The following is a 15798-nucleotide window of genomic DNA, read 5'->3' on the forward strand; positions in this document are numbered from 1 at the left end:
CATGGTGTGTGCATATTTGGTTTTCTGTTTCATAAATTATTTTAAGACAGTCTTCATAGCATTGGCCGAAGTCTGGTGAAAGCTTGACAAAAGATAGTTATGAAACTCTTTAAGTGAAGTTCTGCATTTCCTTTGTATCTTATGTAATTGGCTCCTTTTCTCTTTTTCCTTCTGTTTTCTTTTTTCTTTTTCCTCCTCCTGTTGTCAAGCCCAACTGGCCTTGGCATTTTGGAGCCTTTTTAGTCAAAGGTGACATTAAGCAGCAGTCTGAAAATACTTGTTAAACAGTATTAAATGTCTGCTGAAAAGACATCATGTCCTTCCTTCATTGGATGTGTTCTGTCTCCTCAGGTAGTGCTAAGTTCTACTTGGTGAACTAATTATGACCCTAACCTGTTCTACCAGTTTCTTTGTCAGAAATATTGTCTGATTTTAAGATGAATTTGATGGGTCTGTGAAAGCCATTGTAGGGCTGGGTTCTATGTGATTAATAGTCCCAGCCCAGGAGGTCCCTTTCAGTCCTGAATTGCTGGTCAGATATTTAGGAGAAGTGAGATATGAAGAACTGGAACAGGGCTCTCCAGCCTTCTTTTTGGGGTGTTTGGGAGCAGGGCAGAGGTCCTGAGTTTAAGCTCCAGTGCCGGGTGACTGATATAAATACACTTGGCTATAATGCTGGGAGGGGTCAGGGACAGTGACTTCCAACAATGGCTAAGAAGCAGAACAACCCAAGTCTGGTGAATGCAGTCTGCTATGGGGATCAAGTATGGCCCCTGATGTGAGTCCAGAGAGAGGGGAGGGAATATGGCATTTCAGCTGCGACAAGCATGTCTCAGCTCTGCAGTGCTTTGGGAAGCCAGGAACTTGGGATATGGAACTTATGGCACAGCTGTGGGCCCTCAGCAGCAGTGCTGGTTCATCTTGTTGTAGCTCTGCTGCTGGGGGTGATGGGGAAGCATGCCAAAGTCACTCTATGTACCTACCACATGCCAAGAAGTTGTTTCCAAATGTTTGGGTAGCCACCACCACATCCTCATGCCAGATATTCCAAACTAGTTCCTCACCTGCGTGTCTGTGTTTCATTTTGCAAGCATTATGATACCGAGACTGTCATACTGAAACCACTGCATCTGATATCAGAGGACCTCTTTGTGCTTCAGGTGGAGAAGCAGGCTTCCCAGGAATGTCTTCTGTTTTTCTATTTGATCTTTACAGTAATAGACTTCCATCTTTATGCATTCCTGTCTGCCTTACAAATTGTTTTCCCTCTTCTGTGCTTTTTAAGTAGCCCTAGTTATAAAAGTGTTCTGACAAGCTGTTTTCTGAATGCTGCAGAAGCCTTGTTCGCTTAGGTGCTCCTTCTGCTCAGCTCTAAAAAATGTATCCCTTCTGTGCAATTCCACCATCAAAGTCTAAGAGACCACAGCCTTTTGCAGCTGAACTTGCCTTGTTTTCATAGCTACACCTTTTAGAGTACCTAAATACCTGGGTCATTTTACATTGTCCCTTTTGTGGCCTTACCATTTCTTACTGGTTTATCTGTTTTTAAGGAGTATGTCCAGTACCATTTCCTACAATGTCAAGTTTTTCCTTTTTGTTGGTTTCAATTATTTCATGCTGTCCTTGTGCTTAAGGCAACCAGAGAGCTTGGAGGCCTGAAGTGCAGAATGAATCATTTAGGGCAGCGATCAGCTTTGGAAGAGAGAACAAATTGAAAGTCATTTTCTCTCCAAACTGCTCTTGTTAATTTAGTTCCCAGTGTAGCCTTTCTTCTTCCCTTTTATTTAGAAGATGGGCTAAATATCAAGAGAAGGATGGGAAAGGCACTTCTGAGAATGTCAGGAACCCATTTCTATTCCTCCCAAAACTAGGGGAAAAAATAGCCTTAACAAATTAGAGCTCCAACAAGCTGAAAAGAAATTTTTAATTATATATGTAGATATTAGAAATCTACTGGTGTGCCATGTCATACCCCTGATGACATACTAGTTTCTTTCAAGTCAAAGGTCTCAAATGAGTCATCATATGTATATTTGTCCAAGTTCTTCATGAGTTTATGTATTGACTTTTGAACTTTTAGAGCATTTAACAATTTTGATGCAATTCTGAATAATGTAATGTTAAAGGCTGCATTCTAATAACACTATTAAATAGAACAGGGGAAATATCTTTAAGCAAGTAGCAAGTTTGTACAGAATATCAGCAACATGATTTATACTAACTCTAGGAAGTCAGTTTAAAACAACTGCAGAAAAAAGAAATTAATATTTTTTATCATTGAAAATCTGGTCTCTCCTTTTCAAATAAGCCTTTTCCTGCTTTTATTTTCTAGCAGTCTTTTCTCTTGGCAGGGAAATTTGCCTTCTGTTAAATCCACTGTTTATTTTTGTTGCTTTGTTTTTTCGTTACTACCTTCTTGTATAGTTGTGTGAAAGTGGAGCTAACTAGCTTGTGTCTTGTATCTGTGGGTATCTTGGTAATCCCATCTGTGCTTGTGATGTGCCAGGTACACCAAAATTGGCTAGGAAAAATGTAATTGCAGACAGATGTGTTGGCCCAGCTTGTGATGTGGGGCAGAGCAGATGCTGTGTCCCAGTACAGAGCTCTTCCATCTCCTTGCAGCCCGGGGCTGATACCATCACATAACGATGTGTTTCCTGTGTTTGTCTCCTCTTATCAGTGATCTTCGATGTGTTTCCTCTGTTTGTCTCCTGTATCAATCGTCTTCCTCGGCAGGACCTCGTCCTTTACTCAGCCCTCAGTGATTTAATTGAAGTTATTGTCTCTTGCTGAGTACATCCATGTTAAAGCCCTCCTAGGAACGTTGAATAATGCATTGAAGGGTTTGCTAAGGGAACCTGGATCCTATTTCATATCGGGGGTGTGTTAAACATATGCAAGATCATGAAAATGTTTGGAGCAGTGAACTGTTACACTTCCCTTTGTCCCATTATCCTGTTACTCTAACTGTAGTGACTGAACTGCAGCTGATCCAAGTGTATGTTTAGGGAAGTAAAAATCTGCCATTTCACGATTAACCTCTCCCCTTACACTCTTGTTTTACCAGCAGCTTTGAAGGTTGATTCTTTTATTGATAAGGCATGGTAAATCTTGATCCATTTGCAGTTAATGTAATTTTCTCCTTTTGTTGTGTTTGAGGGGGAGTTTAGATATTTTCTGTATGTGATTATTAACTGAGACTTAGGTTTTTGATTTTGTGTGCAGTGAATGGAGCAATGTACTAAAATCGATTACAGAACTGTCATATGTAGAGTTGAATATTTGGGAGCTTTAATTCATCTTCCTTCTGTAGAAGTCTGCCGCTTCATGTTGCCCTTGTAGAAGTTTGGGAGCACAGTTTTGGAGATGGTTACTGGCTACTGGTTACTGCAGATACAGGTATCCTTGAGCATAGGAATCCTAAAATAATCCAGGTTGGAAGCTATGTCTGGAGGTCTAGTCCCACCCCTGGCAGGAATTGATCATATTAGTTTTGGGTGCTTAGGGCCTGCTCTGTTCAGTCTGGAACATTGGAATATCAGGGTTCCACAGCCTATCTGGGCAACCTCTTTTGGTGTTTGACAACTATGTTGGCTTTTTTCTAAGCAGCTCTTCTTGGCCTTTGTGTCCACTGCCTTTCATGCTATCACTGAGCACTTCCCAAAAAGCCTTGCTGTTCCTTTACCTAACTCTACTAGATAGCTGAGGAGAGTAATGAGTTCTCCCCTCAGCTCTCTTGAGATATAGGACACTAGAGAATTTATTCACCTGTGTTCCTTCAGTCTTGCCAGACTGGAGATTTTGTGTGAGAGTATGGAGATATCCCTCCACACCTACTGAAATCTTGGCTTGTTTTGTAACTCTGGTGCTGTGGGGTTTGTGTGGATCAGAAACAGTGATTCCCAGAAAGCAAGTTTTCCTGATTGGGATTAGATCTTGGAGTCTGCTAGGGCTGGAGGGAAGACAGAATTGGTTCCTCCCTTTGATTTTGTATCTGTGAGATGGCTGAGAGCACACTTGGGAAGGAATTCATTGCAGAAGAGGCATCTTGACAGATGGAGTAAAGCAAAAAAAAAAGAGGATTAATGAAAATGAAGGCATTGGTAATAGCAAAACCATGAGTTTAATATAGGTGGTGCAGATGCAAAGAGCAAGTTGGAATTGTGGTGGGCAAGGGATTGCAGACATTACTGCCTTAATTGGCTCGGACTTTCTCTTTTTAATATCACAGTAATGTCTATAGGCAAGTTAAGAGTGAAAAAATGAGTACAAATATTGCAAGAAGGGGCATCATGGAAATCATGGAGTTTGGTTTTTCTAGAGTGTAGAGGGGAAGATTATTGGTTGAAGGGGGAGGAGTTCTTCTTTTTCAGCCACTGCTTTGAATAATGAAATATTTATTCCCTTGGAGAAGAACAGCTGAAACAATAGAGCTGTGTTTATAGAAAAATGGTTATTTGTCCAGACTCTGATTTCTGGTTCATCAATACCTCTTTGTAAGAGGTACTTCCCTCAAATATGCCTTTGTTTCCAATGGAATGCAACCAGGGGCGTATAGTGCAAGGAGTCTCAGTTGGGCTGGCTTAAACAAACAATAAAACAGTGCAAAGACTGAAATTAAAATGTATATATTTGTTCTATGCCATGTTCTATTCATTACCTGATTGGAGCATGAGGCAAAACAAAACCTCTTGAAGCTTCCAGCTGGCTGAGCTGTGTATCTGTACAGCAATGTTACATGTGTTTTAAAACATGATTAACAAGGCAGTTGCCAAGCTTTACTTATGGTTTGTTTAACGAGCTTCTGAATTGTGGAAATAACCAGAAAAGTTCTCAATTCATGCCTATCCATAAGGACAAACACCAACCTTTTTCCTTTTTTTTCTCAGACCACTGAGCCCAGTGATCCAGTCTTATGCTTGGAGGGACTGTGACAGGTGGTAAGTGAGATGGCTTCAGGTCACTTTGAGTGTAATTCATCCCTTTTCTGAAAAGGACATCTGCTTGCCCAGAGGGTGCTTGAGTCTATTTGCTTCTCTCCATGCCCTGGTATCCTCTGTTGGAAGCAGTTGGGAGCTCGGAATATTTATTACCGTGTCATTGCTCGTCATGTCCCTGTTGTGATGGCTGGGTGTGTTCAGGCTCCTTTTCTCTGCCAGGGAACCATAGCCTGGCCTAGAACACAAGTTTAATACCATAAGGCTATGTTTGTAGCTTGATTTGCTGTGCTTTTTTCTCTCCATTCTGGTATGTTGACCTTGTCTGCTGCTTTGACTTGATTTGTTTGGTTCTCTTGAAAGCACCATCTAGTGGTACAAGCTCCTTAAGGAATAGGTTATGTTGCTTCTTTCTGGAGTAAATCTGTCTCTTGTTTTGCCTTTGCTAAAAGTAAGACTCAAGCACATTTCTCCGGATTGGCTTCCAGCCTATTTCACTTTTGGGAAAATGTGGCTGCATTACCCACCTTTATGGTGCCTTTTTAAAAACTTTTTTGACAGGAGCTTAAGTCAAATGGATTGATCTCCAAGAAGTGATCAATGATAAGTAAAAGAGATTTTTGCTGTATTAGGGAAACAGGTGGTAGTGCACCATGGTCTGCTGTAGAGGCAGAGATGAGTCTGCAGGAGGGATAGGTGGAGGAGAGCTGCTGTTCTGCCAACTGTTTGGGGTTTTCCCCCCAGGGGTTTATGCGTATTTTGGATACAGCCAGGTAGTAAGGAGGATATTGCCCTCTCTGCAGCAAGAAGGATGGCATTGAAGGAACAAGGAGAGCACACTTAAGCAGGATGTGAAACAAGGACAAGCAAGGCAGCTGCAGAGAGACAGAGTCAGCTTTTGCCACCTATTGCAGAGCAAGCAATGCCATGGGATACAGGTATGCAAGTGGCCAGGAGCTGGAAATTAAGGAACTGAAGGAATGGTAAGTAATGGAGAATCTGAGTGAGAAGTCAGTGAGTACAACAGTGTGAAGAGTCCATTGAGATGTCAGGACAAGTCATCAAAGAATTTGTGAAATTACTTGCATGTGTTGGTGACAGAGCTGGCAGTAGTTGCTGTGTTGTGTCCATATGACAGCCTGGGTTTAACAGGATGGGCATCATTGTGCCAATAACTTATTTGTTCTGGTCACTGAACAAAGCACAAATACATGCAGCACTGTAAAATGATTAATATTTCATTCTAGAAAACAGAAGAAATGTTCATGAACAGTTAAATTTCATTACCATTGACAACCACAGTGATAGGCAGATGGTGTCACACCTTGCTGTCTTGCCTGGATTAAACACTTTGTGACTAATAATGGGGAAATCTCTCTTAGCAAATTTATTTTTCCCTCCCAGATTAACACTACCTGCCCTTTTTTGTGTCCCAATATAGAGCAGCAGAGGCATCTTTGAATTTCCTTAAAAGTATCAAGGAAAAAATGTTTGCTGCTGCCGCAGTGAATATGTAAGGGTGGCATCTTGACAGATCCATCATAAAAGACTTGTCCTGTAGGGTGATACGACCTGCTTGTTTGAGCATTTGGAGAGCAAAATCTGAATTTGAGCATCTTTAAATAGAAAGGGATTTGAAGTCCTGTGGTTTTTGGCCCATGAAAATGACATATAACTACAAAGATGAAAATGCCTTTAATGTTTTTGATGCTAGAAATATTTTCAGCCTAACTTCATTCAGTTTTCAACTAATTGATATGAGGTTTGTGGTAAAATCCACCATCAGAAATGAAAGGAAACAAGCTGCTTGTCAGAGTTAGGCTTCCCTACGAAGCTCCTGGTTACAACAGAGCTGAGATGGTTTTTAAACAGGCAGCTTAGCTTCAAAGATACACTTAATAAGCAAGAGGGACCAGCTGTTTTAACTATAAGAGGGAATGACTATAGACTGATAATGAAGGTGAAACAGAAGTTTTTGTGTGTCTGTGGTACATAGCAGTACCACCACTTAATGCATGGCATTAGCAACATAAATTACATCCTGTTTTACTCCATATTGTGACAGTATATGCCCAGAAGGAAACACAGGAGGAGTCAGTCTACAGACTGGAACAGCAAGGACAGCGGGCAAATTGTGGAAATGCTTCACTCCTAGAACGTTGCTGAGGTAAGTGAAATTGAAGCATGTGAAGCTTGCCAAAATAAAAGTTACCAGCTCCTATTCCAAAATTGCAACATCCTGGTAGATAAAGTGTTTTGTAAATAGTGACACAGCTAGAAAGAAATGCATGCTAAAAGTTGGGAGATATGGTGGGATTCAATTTACATTATTGCAAGGGTCATGGAATGATTCAGTATCAAGCCGTGTGAGAAAAGGTTTTGATTTAAATACCAACTGTATGAGAGGGGAAGTTACAGTTTATGCTTGGGACTTCCTGTTATATACAGGTTATATTTACCTGGTCAAGTATGAGAACATTTGGGGCCTGGAGCAGTGCAGGTAAGCCCTGAAAACCAAGGACCTCTACTGGTATTGTACTGGTATTCTGCTCCTTGTATACCACACACACACACAAACTCTAAAAAAAACCACCCCAATCCCAAATAAGAAAAACGGAAACAAAAAAACCAAACAACCCACAAACAAACCCAAACACCACCCAAAAAAACCCCCCAAAAACAACCAAACTGAAAAACCCACCACCAATTAAACCAAAAAAAAACCAAACTCAAAACAAAAAAAACAAAACAAAAAAAACCCCGCCAAAGATACCAGAAAAACTTGCTTTGTAAGGTGGAATTACTTGTTCTAGCTAACACTTGATCTATTTGGTGATTCTGACCAGGTTAAAGACTAAATAAAACAAGTCATTTTAAGGCCTTTTATGCCAGTAAGTGAAGCAATCACTGCTGCTGTCTTTGGTTATGTCTCTTTGCAAGTCAATCAATTTTTTTTCATTTCTTTAGTCTGAGTTGAATTTTATTTCTGTGGTGGAATTTTAAGTATCTCACTGGCCTCTGTGCCATGGTATTGTAGTTGATGAATAAATGCATTTCCCAATCATACTTGTATTAGTGTGTTCTGGAGGGATAGAATGTAAAAGAATAGTGCAGAAGGTAGTCTTATGCCTGAGGAGTTGCAGCTGTACTAATCACCAAAGGTTAGGAACAGGCCTGCCCTTAACAGGCCACACCTGTGTCCAATAAGAAGATGAGTGCTACAAAAGGGTGGGTGAGCTGGGTGAGGGGAGAGTTGGAGTTGTTGGCTGTGCTGTGAAGGAGTCAGAGCTGTGAGGAAATGCCCATGAGAAACCATGGAGAAGGTCTGGGACTTTTGCAATATGATGACAGCAGTGTATTGGGGTTTTTTCTTGTACTTTCTTGGACTGTTCTGTGTAATGGCTGTCAAATTTTCTTTCCCTAATGCTGCTCATCTCCTTTTAGGAAGGGAGGATGTGACACATGCCCCTGATTTCTGTTCCACTCTAATGCAGCTGGGCCAACAGAAGTCTTGACTGTCCACTAATCTGACGGTGTGACCTGATAGCTTTTAAAACAGTGGGTTTATTGGCAAAGGGCTTCCCAAATGTGGTTTTTTGTGGTGGTTGTGTTCAGACTGACATAAAAAGTGCATATATTGATATTCCAAAGCACAGTCATGCAATATATCTCTACATTTCTATTCAAAAATGGCTGAATTTCCAGATATAGCTTGGGGCTATCTGCCATGTAATGCACTGAAAACATATGTGAGTAGCAAGGAAGCAGCATTTGTGCCATGAGAAGTTAATTGGTAAGTATCATTTCTGAGTTGTGGGCTCCTGAAGCAGTCTCAGGTTTTGTACCCAAAAGCCACATCAGATAGATGGTATCTTGCATGTGTGTCATTGTATGCAAAGGGTTTCATTTTCCAGCTTCCAGAACATCTGCGTATGTGGTTTTATTCTAATGCTGATGGGACATGAATACTCCTTTTTACATACAGGGCAGACCTCACAAGTGGGTCTATTACTAAGTTTCACATTAGGCAAGAAATTTTTGCATGCTCAGTCATCTTATTCTGCTGGTTTTCAGTGTGTTCAGTTGAGTTCACCAAGGTGACCTTTCACTGAGTTTTCTGTGACTGTGTGCCCAAGGGTTTGCCTAACAAGACTACCTGTTCCTATGAGCCTGACCTCTCCTAGATCACCACAGCTGTGGAATTACTATCTCAATTTATTGTGAAAATCCTTGACTGGCACAGCTTTTGGGACATGTTTCTGCACATCTTGATCCGAAGATCCCATTAGCTGTCTGAGGCACTGCCTTACAAGTTCATGGCAATTAAGGAGAGCACAAAAATTAACTTGGAAATTTTATTAGGTTCAACCAAGGGATTTGGGGCAGCATAAGTTGGTTTGGTTTTTGGGGAATGCACTTTGCTCCTTAGAGTCATGTTGGAACAGAACTCTACAATGGATTCATTAGTGCAAGAGCTTCCAGCATGTAATTCTTCAGGTAAGCTGTAAGTCCATGGTCATTGTCTTTACTATGTGCTTCTCTCACATGTTTTTAGATGTACTAAAGAAAAGCAAAACTTTTCTTTTCACAATCTCTCCAGTCAGAGTTGTTGATAATATCCTGGTGTAAATGAGAAAAATATCTTCATCTGTTCTTGTTCTCCTTAAGAGGAATGCTCTGAGATGTGTAAAGCATTATCCATGGGGTTTCTCCATTCCTATGCAATTCCTCTTTTTATTATTCTCTGTGGTAATAAAGATACCCCTTTATAAGATAAGGTATCTCTGTGCCACTTGCTTTTTACTTGGTCTGTTTATTCTTCTTTCAGCTTAACCCATCTTGCTACTGCTTCCATTTTAATGTGTTTGTAAGTTATCTATCAGTTACAAATTATATGTGTAAGAATCAGTATATGTACATATTTAAGAAAACCTGGACACAAGTGTTCAGTCTTTTTCTCCCTTTGTTCTGAAACCTTATGGTGAGTAAAATTAGGATGAGAATTTAAACACAGAATGCTAAAATTGATGCTGACTTTTTTGTGAGATCCCACACCGGCTTCAGTGAGGGTTAAATGTGGGCTTAACTCTGGTTTGGGCCAGAGGCAAACTTCCTGCCTTAATCCATTGTTTTAAATCTCTCAGACTCTGCAGGGGAAGGCAAGGGTTGATATGTGACACTGTGTAAGGAATACTACAGCAACAAGCTCCTGTGAGCCATGCTGGGCATTCAGATTGCCTGTACAATCCATGTTGCAGGACATCAGGTACTGGGTACCACAGCCATTGCTCTGGCTTTTCAGTAACTGTCACCCAGTCTGCCAGGGAAACTCACTGTGCATCACAAGGAAGTTCTGGACAAATATTTCAGTTTCTTTTATTTATGGTATGGGAACAGAAGCATGCCAAACACAGGTCTGTTCATCTTCACGCTTGAGGCGCCTCCTCTTGGGCAGAACTGCTGGTTTGTGCCATAGACTGGCAATTGCCTTGGCACTGAGTGCCAGTGTGGCCACAGTGCCTGGGCTGGTTCTGTCCCAGAGGGGTGTGGGGATGTCAGTGCAGCAATTGGCATCTCTGCTGCATTCATAGCCCAGCTCCAGGGCAAGGGTCATCAGTGTGTGCCTGTGTCTGCACCTCTGCATGCACAGGTAAGCTCGGGAAGCCATTTGTCTGTGTGCCAAAGCGTGGTGAGGACTTAAAGCAAAGCCTGAAGTGCTGCTGCAGTACAATCATAGCTTAGGAAAGCATTAATGTGTTTCTGGTAGAAGCTACATTATTATGCATAATTCAAATTGCTGACTCCATGTCCTTCTGTGTATGTTGCCTTTGGAATACAAATGGTAAAATCAACAAGCTTGTAGCTTAAGTTCAAAAAGCTTCAGGTCATAACTCAGGAAATGAAGTTCTAATTTCTTCCTTTGCCAAGTTTTTGTGACTCATTCAGATTACTTGATCTTTTACTGTCCCAATTTACTGCCTTGGAATTTAACATAAACCCACCTCTTTCTTCCCTAAACTTTTTCCAGCCATTGTTGAGGCATAAAAGATAATGACTAATTTCAGATGTTCTCTTTAGTAGGATTGGGAAGGAGTGCTATTAACTTTGTGGTTTCATTCAGAAAAGTTACTGAGGAGACAAATGCCAAAAGTAGAGATTGTATCATCATCTGTGTATCACATAGTTTTTCTCATCAGTGTGCAACAGGAAGAGAGCTCCAGAAATCAAAGGCTATGTAAACTTTATGGAATAGACCTTTTGGAGGTCTGCTTTCAACATCAGGAGATTCTAAATATGTAGTAACTTCATGTTTTCTGTGCTAAATGACCTTTATTTGTTTAAAATATAAGGTGGCCAAAGCTAAGAATCCAGGGTGTTTTCAGAACTTTTATTGGAAAGCAACCTGATACTCAAGTATTACATCTTGGGCTTTCTCTGTTGAGCTATAATGTTAAGGATAGATTTTTTTTTTTTCTAATTTAAAATCTGGGTCAGGAATGTGGTTGAAAATGTAAAGCCAAGTGAGACAATGGTAATCTTTAGTATCAGGAAACCTTCTGTGTGCTGGTGTGCTTTAAGAGAAGTTGAATTAGTTTTGCACACTTCCTGTGCAGAGCTGTTCCTGACCTTGTAGCAGTTTTTCCAAGGCATTAAGCACTGGTGGGACCATGCATTGGATAATGTGGGCCCCTCAGCACAGGAGAGATAGGGAGATACAGGAGAGTGTGCAGCCAAGGGCCAGGAATGTGTTCAAAGAAAAGCACTGTCCTGTCTTCAGGGAACAGCTGGGAGCACTGTGCTTCTTCAGCTCAAAACAGAAGGCTCCAGGGCATCTCATCAGTGGATAGATAGCTGGAGGGGGAGGGTACAGAGGAGACAGAACTTGGCTGCCTTTGCTGCCTGGTGCCAGAACCGGAGCCACTGGGCACAAAATGAAACAGGGGAGTTTTCCTCTAAAATTGAGGAAATTTTTTTGCAATGAGGGTGATTAAGCACCAGCAGAGGTTGGCCAGAGAGGCATGGCATCCACTAAATCACAGCCAGATCTGAAAGCAAGGCTGGGACAGCAGCAGGTACCTTCCAAAGGCATCAGAGCGTACCTCTAGGAGTTTCCTTCCAACCTCAGCCTGTGATGATGTTAATGATTTGTGGACAGGGGCATCACAGGACCAAATCAGTTATGCTTTGAAGGCTCTGACTCTCTGCCATAGCTCTGCTAAATTGATGCATTAGTGTAGGAAATTGTGACCTAGCCACTACCCATAGCTAAAATGGTACTAGGGCTGGGAATGTGTGGTCAAGTTGGCTCACTTCTGTGAATGAATCTGTTACCCAGTTACATTGTGTGTTTATGGAAAAACACTTCGAATGATGCTTATCAGACAAAAAATGAAGTTCTTTTGGGTGCAGAGGGCTGATGTCAGGGGATTCCAAAGAACTTGTGTCTGGAGGTCTGCAATCTTCTTCTTAACTTGTGAGAATTCTTTTTTCTTCTTGCTGCTAATTGTATGCAGTCTTGAGGCCTATAAAGAATAATTGTAAGAGTTGTATAATCGAATGTGCAATCAAAATCTAAAATCCCATCTGTGTCATAATATTTTATATTTTTCTACTCGAGATTTTTTTTTTAGTTTAGTTGAAAGGCTTTTGTTGTATCTGTCTGGTCTCTTACTTCACTATGTTGTTGAACACTGCATTCCTTACTAGATACAAGGAAATAGCACTGCTCAAGGTTTTCCAAACAACAGATGTGTTTAAATGTCACTCATTAACCAGTCCTATGAGCCATTAAAAGGCCACTTGCCATTTTCCCAGCACTACTTCTCCTAAGCAGGACTCTGAGAAACTTGAGTTTACCTTGACTATGGCTCTACAGAGCAGTCTCTGGTGTTTTTGTGTTTGTGCCTGGCAAGGGACAGGTTATTACATAAAGATTACAACCTTGAGTATGTTTGCAAACATAGGAAATAATACATATTAATTAGGCAAAATAATAGGAAATAGTAGATATTATTGTGGCTCTGATCAGAACCCCCCCCAGAATGGGCTATTTAGTCAGGCTGTTTGTAGGTAATGAAGACTGCCATTTAGTTTTTCTTAGGGCAATTATTGTCTGAGGAGTGTTGTGGTAGTGCTGCCTTAGGTGCCTGGCTTCATGATTTCATTCTCATATTGCATCTTATGTAGTAGATTTCTCTGTTGCATGTTACCAGTTTGGGAAGTCAAAGAGCTTTATCTGCACATGGTTTACAGGACGTGCTTCATACTTGCACAGATCTCAAACTGATGGTGATTTAATATCTTCTGCAAAGGAGAGAGTATATAGCACTATGTCATCCAGATATCATGGGAAAAAAGGGGGATTCTTTTCTGACTTTTTTTTTTTTGACCTTAGGAAATTATTAGTGAGAAGTCATTCAGCTGATCTAATAAATTCTTTCTGTGTAACAGCTGTGAAGTAGCAGCCCTGAAGATTTCCAAATGAATGTAAATACAGATGAGATGGCAGCTTCCTCAAAATTTTTTCAGTTGGAAAGGCACACGTAGTGGGAGGATGAACAATTAAAACAGAGATCAAGTACTTGAAATTGCTAGTTTCTCCTTGTTTCTGAGCTTGCCAGGAGGTTCCAGTGCAAACTGAAGTAAATGATGATGGTGAGATACAAGCAACTTAAACCACTGGCTGCTTTGGTAGTGGTGACTTGTTATCTACGCAATGGGGAAATCATGTTTATGAAGAGAGTTTGTGACTGCAAAACTGAGATCATAATGTACTGAGACTTTTTAATCTATTTCCCTTATTATGCTGAGTTCCCCTTCTTTCAGGATATTTAGTGGCAGCCTACCTGGTTGGTTTTAGTTGACTGCTGTACAGTGCCCACAAGACCACAAGCACATTTGGTCTAGACACAGTTGTAGCAGCAAATCATGAGAGGGAAAGGTGTTAAATCATCTTGAAGATTTTGGTTTCTTTAGGCCTATGCTGTGTGATTTTTCACAGCTCTGGGTCTCTGGCCTTGTATTAAATATTGTTGTGAACTTTGTGGTATGGAGAAGCTAAGACTGTTGATATTAAGGTTTTCTCTCCATTTATAGATACAGATTTCAGTAGTCTAGTCTCAAATACTCTGGATCCACTAAAGAAAAATCAGTAAAATGACTTTTGTAACAGAATGGCTGTTGAATTTCAAATTATTTGACAGGTGAGTTTAAAAATAAGAAAGCATTTCTTTTTCCCTAGCAAGTTGATTTCTTATATGAGGTCTTTATGACCATGTCTCCTTGTAATTCAAGTATTACAGATGTTCAGGGAAAAGTTTTGTAGCATGCCCACATTCCTCTTAAAAGAGTAACAGGCTTGGGGGATAGTAAGTTGGAAGTAAAAATAGTGACCTGGGAATAAAGGTAGATGTGATGAGGAGTTGTCCCAATGGTTAAAAAAATTGTATTTAAAAATTACCAAAATATAGCTTAGAATTAAAAGATGCTGAACTTTCTCACCTGTTCAGACAATTTGACCAAGGGGACTTAGTGTTCACAACTTCTGACATTTGGTCATCTTGACTATTGGGAAAGCTCTGTTCCTCCCTCCAGGAAAAAAAGGAGAGAAGCCTTATCTGTTTGCCTCAGCAAGGCTTCTAAAGCTCGCTGTAGGTATTAATGCTTTTAGGACACCATTGGTTTTAATGCAAACCTCTGATGAGCTCAGTTAGCCTTCTCTCCAGGATTTAGAGCTGTTGGAGGGAAGCAAATCAAACTGTGGTTTCCAAGGTATAACCTGAACTTATTTGTTCATAAACTGAACTTTCATGGGTGTTGCCCACTACACAGCGGTCTAAGTCCCTAGGGGATGTTCTCTTATCTCATGCATTTCCTTCTTAAACTGTACTTTCTTTTTCAGGTCTAGTTCTGGGAATTATCTGAAATAATGCTATCTCAATATGTGCTTTAAAGATGGGAATGTAGATATTGGTAATAAAAAGGTGATGCTAGATCCACACACATTGTTAAAAGTTTTGGTATTGCCCCAAGTTAGTGGCACAGAGACTTCCTGTGCTCCTGCTTTGCTATGAAGTAAATTAGGTTGTCTTAGATTTCCATGAGCAGAATTAGATTTCAATTAAGCACAAAAGTTTAATGTGCTCTTGACTTGAAGTGTTTTGCTGTTAGACCTCTAAGTACCAATAATATTATCAACTTGTTATCCTTTGATGTGGTCCTGAAAAGATGTTTATAAACAAGTGTTGCTCTGATGAGCAGGGCAGTCACATCTAGTAGAAGCTGCACTATAAACATGGGATTCTTCTGAATAATGTACCTCCACTTTGCATCTTGTCCCCATGCAAACAAAAGTACTGTTTGTGCAATAGAAGTAATTTCCTTATCTGCTATTGCTGTTGGGAAGTATCAATATGTCCCCTCTACACAAGTCCCACAGTGGCCAAGGAGGTGCTAATGCCTCACTGAGAGTCCCAAGCTGTTGGCAAGTACCCCTTTTAGGCATCATTTTGTGGGAAATAGAGGTGTAGAATTAAATAAGAAATTAGACAGGGATGACAGTCAACTCCTACCTTTCCCGGTCCATGGAGAGTTACCAGATTTGGCTTTATGTCCTGTGAACAGGGTCCATTGTTAAAACCGTGGTGACCCCTCCTGGGACCACAAGCTGCTTTTAAATGTGTCAGAGTATTGTGGTATGAAGCTTGGCTTTCCCTGTCACTACCTGGGTGCTATCTTGCGTTTGCTGTCAGAGACAAGGCAAGGCTGATTCCAAAGGTACAACAGTGCAGAAGGTGAGGCTGAGAAAAAAACCAGCTTCATTTCTTATGCGTGAGCCAATGGGGCTTGTAATACGCTCTGC

General features: G+C 40.8%; 1 protein-coding gene across 1 annotated transcript in view; it reads left to right on the forward strand.

The window, feature by feature from the left end:
- The window catches only part of ARSJ (arylsulfatase family member J), a 153234-nt gene that overhangs the window by 6061 nt on the left and 131375 nt on the right, over positions 1-15798 (forward strand). The window contains exons 2-4 of the mRNA XM_077176792.1: positions 4890-4940; positions 5741-5875; positions 7003-7104. Coding sequence (XP_077032907.1) covers positions 5865-5875; positions 7003-7104 — 113 coding nt within the window. The 5' untranslated portion in view covers positions 4890-4940; positions 5741-5864. The remainder of the gene's footprint in view (positions 1-4889; positions 4941-5740; positions 5876-7002; positions 7105-15798) is intronic.

The sequence above is a fragment of the Agelaius phoeniceus genome, chromosome 4 (assembly GCF_051311805.1).
Source record: "Agelaius phoeniceus isolate bAgePho1 chromosome 4, bAgePho1.hap1, whole genome shotgun sequence".
In the NCBI taxonomy this organism is placed as follows: domain Eukaryota; kingdom Metazoa; phylum Chordata; class Aves; order Passeriformes; family Icteridae; genus Agelaius; species Agelaius phoeniceus.